The sequence below is a fragment of the Nuphar pumila genome, chromosome 17 (genome assembly GCF_984573655.1).
Source record: "Nuphar pumila chromosome 17, dmNupPumi1.hap1.1, whole genome shotgun sequence".
NCBI classification, from domain to species: Eukaryota; Viridiplantae; Streptophyta; class Magnoliopsida; order Nymphaeales; family Nymphaeaceae; genus Nuphar; species Nuphar pumila.
The window spans coordinates 17,817,176-17,833,967 of NC_143265.1; the positions used below are offsets into that span (position 1 = coordinate 17,817,176).

General features: G+C 37.9%; 1 protein-coding gene across 1 annotated transcript; it reads right to left on the reverse strand.

Moving 5' to 3' along the window:
* Positions 1-1,860: 1,860 nt before the first annotated feature.
* LOC149811740 (pectinesterase-like) lies at positions 1,861-6,967 on the reverse strand. The gene is made up of 2 exons (XM_089992619.1): positions 6,019-6,967; positions 1,861-2,795 (listed from the first exon to the last, which is right to left on the reverse strand). Exons 1-2 carry the CDS (start codon positions 6,962-6,964, stop codon positions 2,104-2,106), a joined length of 1,638 nt encoding a protein of 545 aa, XP_089848745.1. The 5' UTR covers positions 6,965-6,967; the 3' UTR covers positions 1,861-2,103.
* Between the last annotated feature and the right edge of the window lie 9,825 nt (positions 6,968-16,792).

Consider the following 16,792-nt stretch of genomic DNA (forward strand, 5'->3'; position numbering starts at 1 on the left):
AATGCCCCTCACTTAATTCTAGGATCTATCCTATGTCTATCCCTTTTGCAGTATTACTTAGATGGTCTGCAACTAAATGAGGTAAATGGTTTAAAATTATTTACAATTGTTTCAGCATTTATCATTCAGTAGTATAAATCATTGAAATGTTTAACATTCTTAAGTAATCATCGTTGCACGATTTTATCTTCGTTACTACAAATCGTTATCGCTTTAGCATTTATCTTTCAGTATTGTAATCGTTGTAATCGTTTGCATTCTTAGTAGCAGTCGTTGTAATATATTTAATACTCGTTATTATAAATAATTTTAATATTTAGCATTCATTAACATGAATAATTGTCTACACCTAAACTATAATCTCCAATTTACAGGTTGTGTGGAGACCGTATGGAGATGGGGAGGACGAGGACCAAGAGATTGTTGCTGAGGGTGCGAGACTATCTGACCATGATATTTGACTATTTAGTAATTATGAAGCCAAGTTGCAACATGGCAGTCGAGTTCTCCTACAATCTGGCTTAGGACAGTCTATCCCAGAGAAACCTGTGGAATTCATAAGAAAGATGAATAATGATGGGGCCAGGAACGTGAATTAGCACGAACACTACAATGAAGAATTTTATAGCTGGAACAAAGGAGGCTACTGTTCCATAGCATATGATTATAAAGAACGATAATATGATCCTGACTATTTTCAAAAATATTGGGAACCCATGTGTCAAAATCTGAAGATTGAGAATATTGGGAACTCATGCCTTCCTCATGTCCCCCATCATGTCACATCTCAATATATACAATACATCCTTCGTCTCCCTCCGGCTACGATTTTGTTATATCAGAGACTAGCTCAATATAAAAAATATCGAGATTGACTTGCATGGGCGTGTTAAGATAAGTGGATCCGATCGAGAAGAAAGAACCATATGAAGATCCAAAACTAAGAGAAATATATGAAGGGGTGGCGAATGAAAATGGAAACAAAAGAGTCCAGCACCTCATCACCTCCATAAATCTCTCCTCAAATCTTTCCTTTATTCATGATGGAATGAATTGTTATGAGAGAAGAAAGCTTCCTAATGTAGGTGAACAGTTGTATAAACAAAAAGGAAGTTATATCTTGAATTGTATTGAAACATTCTGTAAGAGTGGAAACCTACCTCTCAAAGTCATGTGAGAGAGTAGGATATCATGGACATAGGCAATTCTTGGCCGAACCACATAAAAATGTCTTGTAGTGTGTTCTAGTTCTTTATTTCTAACAATCTCATTGATGAAAAAACTCCATGCCTTGCAAGGTCGAAGCTGGGTGTAATCCCCGACAGGCAGGGGAGACCTTAAGGGTTTTACCAATCGGAGGCCAGCCAAGGTGCGGTCGGTGATGGAGGGTTTTTCTCTCAGATTATCCAAAAAAAAAAACCATGCCTCCTTACCCAAAGGAGGTACACCCAACTTCAGCCCTGCAGCAGGGATGCCCCTTCAGCTTGGTGGCTTTCACAAGTTGCCCCTACCGGATAACAAAGCCCTAACTAGTAAATTAGATTATATGTGTTAACGATAAAGATGAAATGTCAACAATCAAGAAAGTTGTTGGATTATCAAGGATGTTATTTCTGGTAAATCATTGTAATTTGCCATGATAAGAGGATAAAGGAAATTGGCCAGTTAGAAAAAGAGAGGAGATAAGATCAACTGGATAAGGCTAATGCAGAATCAAATTGGAAAGTATCTAAATCAGCCCGAGACGACATTTTGGGATTTGTGAGTAACGTTTCGTAACATATTATCTTCTTTATTTTTTGCTGTTAATTTTTTGTTGTTTCTAAATCCCACAAAATATGGGATTTCTCCAAGGATGTAAATATATACACTTGTATCATTTTCTAAATGGATAATACATTCCAATTTCACTCTTCACGTGAAGGCCTGGCTTTTCACAAATTGTTTTCATGGAAAGCAAAACAAACATGAGAAATTATTTATTCATATGATTTCATACACTACGGCCCACTTTCATTAGTGGTATACTTTCATACTGAAAGTGAACTCTTCTTTTCAGGGTTGCCCATAATGCCAAGACCATCACCATCACTTCCTTGCTTGTCAAAGGCCTTCAGTAAAGCTAACACCAGCAGATGTCAGCCATGGTGTTCCCTGGATGAGGTCAGCCACGGTGAATGCCTTGGCTTCCGCAGCGCTGGTTTCAGCATGATAACCAGACCATTGCACCCTCTTACTGGTGCCTGCACCAGGTCCACTATTCATATACTCACGGTACTCCAGTGTGTCCAAGGCAAATGTGCCGTCCCATTCCAACCAGCCTGCTGGGTCTATAAGATCATCCAGGAAGGACTGCATAAAAATAGTCCGGGAGTACAACTTCCATGGCCGTCCCAAATACGTCGGGATAGTCGACTTCACGGGCTCAAGATCGGAACTTGCCAGGATTTTGCTCATTTGGATCGATATGCCCGTGTTCTGGTTAGGGTCCGTTCGTCCCTGTGCAGTAATGGTGTTCTTCTGGTTGCTCAATGGCTTCTGTGAAATTATTGAGCAATTCTGGAAGACCACAGCTGCGTTACCAAAGATGTAATCGACAGTGCCGGAAATCGAACAGTCCCGATAAAATTGACGAAGGGAATGCGTGTAAAGAGTGTCCTGGTACCCGTCGATCCGGCACCGGTATATGATGGATTTATCAGCTCCAACGCGCAGAGCTACAGCTTGATGCTTCTCAGGTCCTGCTGTGTTTTGAAACCAAATGTCTTGAGCCATGAACCCATCGCCCACAGAGGCTGTATCAAAACCATCATGCAGCAGTTAGTAGCTAGCACATACAGTGTATGCGCAAACCAAATGTCTTCAGTTGTTCTTTGGTAGCTTTTTTCTTTCTTTTTTTTTTTTTTTTTATATTGAGAGAAACCGCCCTCATGGTCTAGATGTCGAATTACCCGCCAAGAGGTGCCATGTTGACCATAACCATGTTTCAGTGTCAACTGTGTAAAACTCTACGATTAGGGTTGTAAACAGGTCTGATTCAGGAGGAAGCAGATCAGGTCATGCTGAGCATGAGTGTTTTTGCTCATGCCGACATCGTGGCCGTCTGTTTGCATTTTAGATGAATGCCACGTGGTTTTGTTGACTTTTGAGCTTTTTAAAATGCAAATCGGATGGCCACGATGTCAGCATGAGCAAAAAACGCACATGTTCAGCATGACCTGATCTGCTTCGGATTCAGGAAGCCAAATTTGCAAAATTTGGCTGTCCTATACCCGTAACCAATCGGACTTTTCAATGTATTTTGGGATCCAAAATCTGATCCATTTGCAACCCTACCTACACAAATGCAATGCGCAGCCGCACCTGATCACCTTCCATCTTGTTGTTGTACAACTTATCAGGGTGGGGCCCAACAGCAGATGGAAGGTGATCAAGGGCATAGGCTCATTGCATTTGTGATTGCACCTGATCCCACTTTTTTTTTTTTATAGGCAAGCTGGGGTTAGGCAGACCGCTACCAGTTATCTCTTAAGCCCCATGTGGCAGAAGGATTCAAACCTGGGCCTTCAGCTTGGCACAGGACCCGCTTACCACCTCTGTGGTGCAACAGATCCCACTTCTCATAAGGGATAGTTTCTTGTTTGCTTTAAAACCATTGTTATGGTTTATCTGTCCCTGTTGATGGATCAGGTTGGCAGGTAGGCAGGTTGGCGGGTCGGGTTGACGGGTTGACGGGTCGGGTTGGCGGGTTGACGGGTCGGGCAGACGGGTTGGCGGGTTGACCCACCCGCCTAACCCGTTTATTAAACGGGTCAGCCGGGTTGGCGGGTTGGCATACCCCCAACCCGAACCCGACCTATTTAATAAACGGGTTACATGGGTCGACCCGTTTATTAAACGGGTTGGCTTAAGCCCAACCCGAACCCGCCTAAGAGGCGGGTTGGCGGGTCGTGTCAGAAATTGCCACCCCTAGTGAAAGTTACAGCCCACAATAGAATGAAAAAGTTGACAAAAGAGGCCACACAAACACAATAGAAAAATGAGATCATTGATTTTTTATTTTGTGAATTTCGGTAGAGAGGTCATTTTCTATGCAGTGGCGCTGCATGCTTAGCATTACAGATGACCGTCCATCTCAACATTTCTCAAGATAGACAAGGCACCCATCTCGAGAAATGCCAAGAAGGATGGTTGTCAGGCACATTGCTGCATGCCCACCCTGCATATAATGCGAAGTCAGCTTAAAAAAGTCATTCTTTGCAAGTTAATATTTTGATTCTTAAAATAACTAAATAAGTGGAATCATAATTTCAATCTTTCAAGATTTGAAAGTTATTTAAACAAGAGAGAGATGGGAGTGTTAAATGAAACAGGCTATTAGATATGTTATTGTTATATATATATATATGTGTGTGTGCTTGTTTTTATAGGAATTAGTTTTTGGATGCATGGATAGGTTTTTATAAGATTTCAAAAAATCAAAGGCTTATAATTTTTATAAATTTTTGAGATTTTAAATACCATTTTTATCTAAAATGCATGATCCAAGTATCGATTTCTAGTAAATCAATCATGCTGAACACATCTATGGGGTTGAAATTTTGAAAAAATAACAAAAATCTAATAGCATATTTCATTTAGCACCGGGCTCATTTAGCATGTTCCCATCTCTCTCTCTCTCTCTCTCTCTCTCTATATATATATATATATATATATATATATATATATATATATATATATATATATATATATATATATATATAATGGCATTGACATGTTCATGAGAAATTGAATTTTTATCTCCCTTATTTTTATTGGAAAATATAGGCAAAAATAAATAAATTAAAACATTAAGAACAAAATATGTAAAAAGAAATAGAGAGATAAAAACGTACAAATAATAAAATAAATGGTTCTTAAAAGAAAGCTTGTAAAAATGCAAGTTTCATAATTAAATCATGATATTTAAGTTAAAATGATAACAACTTGATATTTTGAAAACATCTTAATATTTTAGATGTTTGAAATTGTGGCCAATTTTTTTTTGTTATAATGTTTAAAGTACCACCCACGTGTTACTATGGTTGCCGATGGGTCTTAGGTGAGACATAAAATTGGACCCTCGTGATTTTCCTTTATTCATGCTACTGCACCTCAAAGTAGGACCCGCAAGAGCTCGCCCCTTTCCTAGCTAGTCCTAACTGGTTTATGGCACCCTAACATAGGATGACTATAGTTCAAAACCCACAGTGGGAGTCTCTTGCCACAAGGCTGGACTTGGTGTACTCTCCGGTGGGTGAACGTGGCCTGAAGAGTTTTACCAACTAGAGGTCTGCCAATACACGGTTCCTGATTTCACATGGAAGGGGGAGGGAAATCCAATTGGTTCCACTCATCCTCAAAGTCATCCCTATCTTCGTACCCCTCTTTGGGATTTCATTGATGCAAGTTATTTTGATAGAATAGGACTCCCTAGATGTGATCTACATCATTCATTTACTGATTATCAATATTTAAATCACCAACACCCACTTGTGTGCAGTTTTTTTTGGGGGGATCCAAGTATCAATAGACAAAAACAAAATCTTGTGAGTTAAAAAAATTCACATCTTTTTTAATTAAAAATATAGATCCAAGGGTCGACTCTGCCACAAGGGGGGTTGGCGTAGTGGGGTGGGTAGCATAGGCCCCGAGAAAAGAGTCTTAGCCTTGGTGTTTTATGAAAATGGTAGGTATGGCAGGCTGAGCCAGCGCAACCAGGTCTTAATGCCGGGTGCAGTTTCTTCGGGTTATAAATACAAAAAAAAAGTATAATCTTATTAAGTCGACCATGTTCAATCCAACTATAAAGTCAGATGTGATCAAAACAACTTGCATCATAAGATTTAAGAGGGGTATGAAAATAGGGCCCGGGATGACATTAGGCCGGAGATGAGTGGAACCCAACTTTTCTTTTTGAAAAGGGTGGGGAAAACCAAAAAAAAAAAGGTAGGACTAAGTTAAAGAAAAGGGACATACCCACTGTCGCTGAATTGAAGGTGGTGGAGCCATCCACGACGTTAAGGCTGCCTGTGATTATGGTAGCATCAATACCATCACCAACCAGCATTATGTTCTTCTTTGCCTTTGGTATGATCACTTGCTCAGTGTATGTCCCTGCCTTGATGTATATCACAAACCTCGTCGTGCTTTTAGAAGGTGCTGCATTCACAGCATCCGTCACAGTTGTATAATTTCCACTGCCATCCTTTGCCACCACCACATCTGCCTTCACTGCCTCATCCCAAGAACCTGCTAGAAGCTTCCTATCCATGGCCGTCACCCATGCCGGAAACTCCCAGATCTTGCCGGAGATCAGGTGAGTTGTAGGCTTCTGATTGAGCACAGCTAGTGAGGTGCTGAGAAGGGCCATAGAGGCCTTCACCTCAGCTTCCATTGCTGACTTGGCAGCACCATTGAGTCCATCCAAGCAAGTGAAGTAGTTGGTAAGTGCACCACCGAGCCAGGTCTGCACATCAGCACGGGACCGAGACATGGGCTGGACGACCGCGACGAGCGAGTCGAGTAATCGTGTACGTGTCTGGTCCATGAGGTCGAGGCAGTCGGCGATCGCCTGAGCTTCTTGCTTTCCATTGTGTGCCAATCCATGAGTCATGACAGCATGTTCATTTAGGCGTCGAATGGACTCCTTGAGGATGTGTCTAAGGACCGTTCCAGCAGTTGTAGGTGATGTTCCTATGGTGGCAAAGGTGCTAAAACATGAAACTGGGTCAAGTGTGGGTTCACAAATATGGGAAGATATTGGCTCAAGGAAGAGGGTGGTGGTTCTCTCATGGAGTGCAAGGTGAAGAGAAAGCCATAGTATGGCAGCCGAGGAGACACCAAGGAAGAGGATTTTGCATAGAGACTTGATCCTCTTGGGAGAACCAAGGAGGGGTTCATCAAGCCTGCTAGTGCTAGCCATTGTTACCTTGAATGTTTGGGAAAGCATAGTGGTATTTATAGGAATAAGTTGTTGCAATGAATACTGTTAAAAATCAATCTGAATCGAATCTGCCAAGTGCCGAAACTTATAGGTATCGGTTCGGCCCCTTCAACAATTCGGCTGACTTTTTGATTAATTGGTATAATGGACCCGAATCCGGCCCATTCTATACCCTAAATCGATTCACTTAAATGGGTTTTTTTTCTTTTAATATCTATAAAAAAACAAACAATTAATCTTTGAAATGATCTGATTCGAAAACCATCTTATCTGATCCGACACGCACTGAGCTCTTGGTTCTTTTGAGAAACCGATTCAATTAGCCGAACCATTTTAGCAACGTTGATTGCTACAGTAGACACTGAAAGTGAAAGACTTGTCCAGTGGGTAGACAATCTTAGGCATCATGTGGGGCACTCTATTTTTTTAAGATAGTGGAGTGGAAGTGGTTGAGGGCACTGCACTTAGGTCTGTCTTTTTTTTATAATTATATGGAGAAGCAATGCTTCTTAACATCCATTTCATTTCTTTTTCATTTGATGACATTTTGGTGAAGTAGTACATGAAAAAGAAGGGCCAAAGCATTGGATTTTGAGGTGTCTGATCCCTGAGATCATCCTTGCAATCCACCCAACTAAACGCTCTGCCTGATTTGAATCCATCAACTGAGAAATAAACTCAGTTCATGGCATCATGGCAAAATCATTAAAAGAGTTCAACACAAAGACAATCAGCTACGAGGTCTGTCTGCTCATCTGGTAAGGCCGACTCCGGAATCTCTCTGGCTGTAAGGTTGGAGCTGAGTGTACTCCTTGGTAGTTAAGGAGTATGAGAGTTTTTTACACTAATGAACTAGCAAGAGAGTGAGTGAGGTGGTTCCCTGAGGGCAAGGACAGCAGTACAGCAGGCAGAGCCAGCGCGGCTAGATCTCTGATCTTCTGTGCCGTTTCTCCATATCAATATCAAAAAAAGAAAAAAGGAGTGAGGTGGTTTTCCCTGGTTGGTTATAGAAAAAATTAAAACGCACAAAACCCCCCTAATCAATGAATTACCTTGTAGAGTTGGTAGAAATTAATTGTCGGTGGCACCTTGACCATAAGAAGAAGGCCCCACTACCGGACTATCATTTCCGGGGATAATTTTATATTATACATTTTGAATGCAAAATAGATTATCCTGAAGTTGGAAACTTTAATGTGAATGTGAAAATTTTTATTTAAAGTCCAAACTTTTGCTCTTAATTTTTAGAAATGGTCCTCACAAGAATTTCTTGAATATTGCCAAAAAAGACCAGTTAACCTCAACTTGGGAAACTTGATTCTTTTGAGTTTTTTATTTTGCCCTCTGAAAATGCTCAGCTACTCTAATAAAGAAGAGAAGGTTACGTGCTTTAATCATTGGATGGTATTATTGTCATTTGACTCAATTTAAATGCGATTTAACCTAAGTTAGTGGTCAATGGTAAGAGTAGGTAGGGCTGGATAAAGGGCCCGGCCGGGCCAGGCCGATCATGGGTCAGGCTTTGTCAAGCCTGACCTATTGACCAACTGAGTCGGGTCTAGGCTTGGTTTGGGTTGGATTTGAATCTAATACAAAATCCATGGCCCATACGTTAGGCCTATAGGCCTAATTTGGCATTTCTCATTTTGTTTCCTTAAATTCATAGCCTTAGCAAAATTTTAAAAAATGCAAAAACAATATATGGGATCCATGCTGAATCCATTTTTTAAATCACATGCTTGACTCAATTTGAATATCTATCTATCTATCCATCTCTCTCTCTCTCTCTCTTTATATATATATATATATATATATATAAAAGAACTGAACGTTCCATTTTTTCATTTTGTCCCATTTTGCCCAATAGATTTTAAGTATTTTATAATAGATCTGAACCATTAGATGTGTGTTTAGCACGATCAATTTAGTGAGAATCAACTCTTGGATCATGTTTTTTCGACAAAAATACATTTTTATGAGCCAAGAAAAACTGGTACCTTCATAGCTATTGATTTTGGATCACCAGAAAAACCTATATATAGGTTAGATTCCGAAGATCCAAAAGTCAGCTCCCACTAAACAAAACCTATAGATCACACCTACGGTGTTAGACGTGCAAAAAAATACCTAAAACTATGATTTTTGAAGAGGCCTAACGAAAAAGAGAGCCTAAAGTACATTTTACTTTATATGAGAACTGAATATATGTATGAAAGGGGTATCATCAAACCGCTACCCCCTTTCCATCGAACAAACGTTTGATGCTCAGAGAGAATTCAATTTTGCGCAAAAATATGATTTTGGTCTTTGACCACCGCTAAAGACCTGTTTTTTATCTAGGTCTTTAGAGTCAAGACCATCACTAAGTGTGTGTTTTGCGCATAAAAAAAGTGCAATGCTGATCATGCACGTGATCAACAATGCACATTTGTCTCAGTAATAGTTCAAAATCTACAACCAATGATGATCAAACAACTTTCCTTCTCTAATGCTTGAGCATCTTACCGATCGAACCTCATATATTTATTCTTTATAATTTATATAGTAAGAAATATGCTTTACAGGACGACTTTATGACATATATACATGTTCTTTTAAACATGAAAAATCAATGGCTCACAATGCATTTAGAACTTTACAATAAAAATATGGTGGGTCATTGAATTTTAGCGCTTTCAAAAACACATCTAAATGTCAAAAATTCATAATCCAAAACATGTCACACACTAAATGATTTTTTCATGAAATTAACCTTATAAAATGTGATCTACATGTTTTTCTTAGTGAGAATCAACTCTTAGATCAACCGATTACGATGTGTATATAATGTTTTTTCAAAGCTTTAAAAATCAACGGCTTATAATGTTTGGCACTTTTCCAAGTCATAAAATCGTGTTTTTCATCAAGAAAACATGTTTCAAAAGCCGACTCCTACTATTTTGGACATGCTGAATATATCTATAAGGTCTGATTGGATCAAAACAATTTGCACTATGCATATTCAGAGGCCTTTATACCTACAAACGTTTGTAATAAAAATTGTCCTTTAAAGTGTTTATTAAAACTATATATAGGGTTAATTTTTGCTACCCTCGTAGGTAAGAAAACCCTTTATAAAAAAGCTCCAATATTTTTTAGGAGTATATTTGAAGTTATTTAAAAAAGTTAAGAAATAAAAAATTCATGATATTTCTACAAGCGGTAGCATAGAGTTGTTACTTATTTTCAAGCGTGCAACTTAGCAAAGATAGCAATTTTCTTTCTTAGTATCCACAACATTACACATTTTACATGCGCTGGGCCTATATATTTGTTGCTTTTTGAACTTTTAGGTCTCATGTTATCTCTCTCTCTCTCTCTCTCTCTATATATATATATATATATATATATATATATATAAAGAGAGTGGATTGTGCTGCCCCTTTTTTCTGTTAGGACCCTCTAAAAAATCATAATTGTAGGTGTTTTATATTAGATCTGGACTGTTAGATGTGTTTTTCATTGTTTATTTATTGATAAGCATACTTTGTTTCAAATTAATTTGATGTAAAAATGTGAATATTTTATCTTCAAATTTTATTACAATATCAACCATTGATTTCGTTTCCTCTTTAAAATACACATCTGAGCAAAAAAATGCTTAATCGAAGACATGTTTTTTTACTAAATATCGGTTCAAATATATCATAAAACACCTTAAAGTACGGTTTTTAGAAGGTTCTAATGGTGACCTAAGGAAAAAGGATCAGCACAATCTCCATTCTCATATATATATATATATATATATTCTTTTCATATCAACTTATTTTAAACTTGTGCACCTGATTGAGTTGTTGTCTTTGCATATGACTTAGCCAATCAGTTTTTCCATATTAATGCTAGAAGGCTCTTAGAGGACTTTACTGGAAATTCCTCCAAAACTCACTTGTAACCAACTAGGGAGTGCAGCTGAAATTCAATTAACTCAATTTTCAGCACCTATGGGCATTTCAAGGATACCGTATTCTTAGCATCCTATTAATCCTGGCTCAGCTCTTCCATTATGAACTTGAAGTTTGGAAAAATATTTTTTCATGTACCACTTAACAAAGATGTTGGCATTATTGGGAATTATTTTGTTGTTGCACTGGTTTTAAACTCAAACTTGATGTTATTTCTTTTCAATTTAAAAATAAACATGGTGTTGTCATCATAGTAACAAATCCGGGGAGATTTATGAAAATCCTGTGAGAAATTACCCGAAAGTTAAAACAGTAATTTCTCATGAGTTTTTCATCAAAAACATAAATATCACATTTTAAAGGTGATATTTATATTTTTATCAGCTATTTATCATGAAAAAACCATGTGTTTTTTTATTTTTAAATAATTTTTATTTATATTTTCTTATAAAAAATATATTTTATATTTTAATTTATTTTTTATTGCCAAGATTTTGCCAAAAAGTGCAAGATTTTCAAATTCTTGTGAGTCTTTGGACGTCGATATTGGTCATTTTTTACTTTTGTCACCATATTCATGCAGGTTTGGAGCGGATATCTGACCCAAATCATGGAAGTCAGGATCATGTATTATCTGGCTGGGTAGACTTAGGGCTGGCAAACGATCGAGATGAGCTTGACTCACTTGGCACTGATCTTGACTTGGGCCACAAATACAATTTGTGCATAAACAAGGGATGTTCAGCATGGCCCTGCTCGTTAATTAGGACACACACATATGGTGAAAACAATAGGAATCAACTCTTGCATTGTATTTTTTCAATCTAAAAATACAATTTTATGAAGGTTGAAGATTTGGTACATTGTAAATTATTGATTTTTTTTAACTCGTACAAAATATTACATGCACATAATGCCAACAAAATATACAAAAAATATTGTCTTATTTTGGTCCAATTCTCACTATCTTTTATGGAACTAATAAGAGTGAAGGAGATGTACCTAAAAATTTGATGCACCTCTTTACACATAATAAGAAAAATTATGAAATTAACCATTTTCAATATGATATCATGGGCATGCAATAATTTTTTTTCGTATATATAATATGGAAAGAAATCATGAAACCTTTTCATAACATGGTTGCAAAGTTCTTGTCATATGGAAGAGGACATGTGAAAACAAAAATCGAGATGCAGGTAGGGATGGCAGTGGACCGTGGCGGGGGACAAGGTCTCCACCCCCACCCCGTTTCAAAATCTGAACCTTCATCCCCGCCTCCATCCTCGCATGTGAATGGATTTTAACCTCCACCCCCGCCTCCATCCCCGGTCCAAACGGGAGTGAGGCGGGGCGGGGCCCCATTTCCCCTCTACCTATAGTCATTCCTTAAAGGATTGGGGATGGGGTGTGGCAGAAAAAGGCAGGGATTGAGATGGGGACGGGGCAGGGAGGGGGAAAACGTAAGTCCATTCCCTCTCGGGAATAGATTTTAACCTTCATCCCTGCCCCCATCCCCGTTTCATGCCCTTCATCCCCGGTCCAAATGGGGCGAGGCGGGGCAGAGCCCCATTGTCCCCCGGTCCACTGCCATCCCTAGATGCAGGTGGCTCATGGAGGGGGATCAAAACACAAGTTTTTTTCATTCTTTAGTAAACAAGAACATCATGAGAAAGAATATCTCAGCCATTGTCAAGCAAGATGGGGGTAGAAGTAAAGATCCAGGAAGAGATCAAAAGAGAGGTGATCGCATATTTCAAAAATCTATTTAAAGGAGAGCCTCATTCCTCATAAACACTATAAGGACTAGCAGACCCAAAGTTACATAAGGGAAAAACATCACACTCAGAGTTTACAAAAAATAAAATCAAGCAAGCAATTTTTTATCTTGACCCTGTGCTCTGACCTCTGATGGTTTTTCTAGTATCTTCTTTAAAAAATACTAGTACATAGTGGGAGAGGATGTAAGCACAAGAGTTACTAATTTTTTCAAAAATTTAAAACAACTCAAAAGAGTTAATCAAACCAATATAGTTCTGATTTCTAAGGTAGAGGGAGCCAACAAATTCTCCCAATTCAGACCAATAAGCCTATGTAATTTCATCTATAAGGTGATGACAAAGATCATAATGAACAGGTAAGGGACCTTAGAGAAAATAATAAGTTAGAACCATAGGGTTTTTTTGAAAGGGAAGTCTATACATGATAACATCCTTCTTGCTCATGAGATGATAGACTCAATGGCATCAAGGAAACAAAAGAGTGTGCTATTCAAAACCAACCTAGCCAAAGCTTATGACAGAGTAGGGTAATCATTCATAGAAAATACCCTAAAACTTTTTGTGTTTGTAGAAAGCTGGATTGCACTTGTTATGAAGTGTGTTCAAACTCCATCTTTTATAGTTATCATTAATGGGGAGCCAAGCAAAGGGGAACTACGTCAAAGAGATCCCATGTCACCCAATTTATTTCTAATGGTTATGGAAAGATTATCTCATCTCATGAATCAATAGAAAACACAAGGAAGCATAACCCAAGTCTTGGTCAGAGGCTTCAAGTAACATTATAGTTTCTATGTCGATGATGCATTACTCTTCTTGCAGAACCGTAAGAACTCTATAAAGAATTTATTGACAATGATTAAAAAAATTTGAGTGTCAGGACTTCAGATAAGTAAAGAAAAAGTCATCCTTATCCCTTTCAATCTCTCCCACACAAGCACTAATCAAATCCACCAGTGGAGTGGGTGGCAAACCAAAACCCTCTCGGTGACATACTTGAAACTTCCATTATTTAAAGGAGCACTAAAGAAGACAATGTGCGACACACGACTAGCTAAATTCAGGGTCAAACTACAAATGTGAATATCTTGTCAATGGCGGTTAGACTAATCTTAATCAGGTCAATCCTACTTTTCATCCCTTTATACTTGATGTGTTGTTTTAGTCTTCCTAAAAATATCATTCAAGAAATAGACAGAATAATTAGTAAGTTATTATGGTATGAAGATGACACCTTCTAAACTGGAATCAAGTATACAAACCCAAGGTAGAGGGAGGCTTAGGCATTCATAGCACTAAAGAGACTAATATCACAACTCTTACTAAATTAGTATAGACACTATGCCAACAACAAGTTACTGCATGGACCTCATTAAAGGTTAAATATCTATTGAAGGAGTCCATGTAGGTAGCTAGGAAGAGCTAGATCACATGCTATAGATAGAAGGGAGTTCATACTGGAGCCTTGACATTGAAGGAGGGCATAAGATGGGTTGTTGGAGATGGGAGAACTATTAAATTTTGGTTTGATCCATGGATACCCCAAAGCCCTTTGATTTTATAAGTACCTTTCAACTCTTAGTAGGTATTATACCACACTCTAGGTAACTTCTAACTCATTGATGTCACAGACAAGGACTCTCACCCCAACATTCATCTAGTTGATGTGAGGGTAAATTTACCCATATAAACTATGAGAGAAATAGAGAGGCAACAATGGCAACCCCAGAAAAAAGATAAACTTCAATTGATGTTAGCAAAACAATACTCCATCAAATGTGCATGAGAATTCATTAAACAAAAATATCTACAAGATCAAGTATTCAAGAAAGTTTGGAACAACAAAGCCCCTCCAAGAGCAACAATTACTTTAGGATTTGCAATGGAAGGAAAATTGCTCACTCAACTAACTACAAAAGTTGGGTTTCAAAATGCCAAATAGTTGTAAACTATGCAAAAGGAAAGAAAAACCAGATAATCACCTATTCTTAACATGCCCTTGGATGACTTACATCCAACTTGTTTGGGAGGGTTTGAAACCCATGTGTTAATTTAAAGGATGACTTGATCAAGTAGACATGCAAGAAATTCAAGGACAACAAGATTCATGCAAGCTGGGACATAGCCTATCATGTGGTGATTTGGTTGATATGGAAAAAAAGAAATAAATCAATTTTTGAAGGGGTTGCCAAGACCTTGAAACAAGCAATGAAAGATGTGATTCATGGAGTGTGAGAACATGTGATGTGCACTCTCTATGCACTCTCAAGCACTACAAAGACCTGATTGCAGTTCGATGGAGGCACCTACGACATTGAAACCCCCGATCAAGGGGTGGGTAAAGGTTAATATCCAAAGTATCTTATGAGACAAATGGTATATGGGATATATGGTGCACACTCCAGCAGGTTGTATAATGAAAGTAGGGTATTTCTCTCATGATGAGAAATTGGAAGATAAGGAATGGTTAACATGGTCTATAATCTTAAACAATGTGTGAGTGAAAGGGAAAGACATGATAGAAACAAGCCGAATGGATGTTTACCATCGAATATCAAAAGCCTTAAAAGGAAGGGGCTCAACCGAAGAGTTACCTATACAATTGTTACATGCTTTGTACAATTTTGATAGGGTTAACATTAGCTATAGTTACTGTAAAGCACATTTTTTGGTTAAAAACCTAACACAATTAGTGAGAGGAAAAATGACTAAGACTTGGAGAGATCACCCCAGACTGACACCCATTAATAGAAGGGTAAATTTTTGTGTAAAAATCACAAGTATTGGATCAAGGAACAGGTAGGGGTCCGCCTAACACCACCTTGATTATCAAAAAAGGAAAAATCCCAGGTGTTTAGCTCACTTGGCACTATATGAATTTTGTATTTGGAAGGACCAACTACCGAATCAATATTTATGCATGTCCCAAAGTCGCATGTGACACACCTGCAATCAAACAACAAATGTGGCGGATGCATGTTGCATGTTCCACGCATCCCTGGGTACACCAAAATATCGTTACACCCCATGGAATGGTAGGAATAGGGACGATATTCACAATTTAAAAAAAATAAAAAACAATAAAGTTGGGGGGTATTACTCCCGATCCCCCATCATTCATCTCTTTCTTGCTCCTCACCCTTGTGCGGTGATAGTTCGGTGGTGACAGCCCAATGATGACTCTATGCTCTCTCTCTCTTCTTTCTTATCTCATTCTTCTCCCTCTTCTCCTTTCTTTCTCCCTTTCTTCCCCCTCTTCTTGGTCTCTCTCCCTCTCTCCTTCTTTCTTTCTCTCTTTCTTCCCCTTCATTGTTGCTCTAATTCTTTCTTCTTTTATTCTTTTCTCTCTCACGATGGCTTGTTAGGGTTTAATTGATTAGGGATTTTAAATTAGGGTTTGATTGATTAGGTCTTTTAAATTGGGGCTTTTGAATTAATGTTTGATTGATTAGGGTTTTACTCTATGATTTGATTGATTAGGGCTTTTGAATTAGCATTTGATTAATTTGGTTAGGGATTTTGAACTAGGGTTTGATTTGATTAGAACTTTTTTATATTTATTTTTTTTTAAGATTTTGTTGATAAATTATTTATTTTTTATTTCTTCAAAATGTTGCTGATAAAAACCTAAGAAAAATAAAAAAAGTTGAAAATCTTACAAGAAATCATTTTATGTGTTTGAACGTAGAATATGGTTTTTAATACACATTTTTTGAATTTCCATTTTATGTAAAATTACCCAATTTGAAGTTGTTCTGGTATTTGGATTTACTAGAGACCCATATTCGGGGCTAAAATACACAAATTTTTTACATATTTTCATAATTGTATCCAATATGAAATTCATTAAAGAATTTGTTGATAAAATTATGATTTTCTGTTTTGAATCCAATCCGAGATCCATATGTGGGGCTCAAATCCAATCTAAACATGTCCAACACTGAAATGATGGGACAGATAGGGTTGTAAGATCTAAAACGAAGCTATCTGACCTATTTTCTGTATGCGTCCAAACTGTCTGCGCAATGCAATTCAAATGCGAGACACAAAAAACACATGTTCTTGTCCAGTCAAAGTAAACGCTA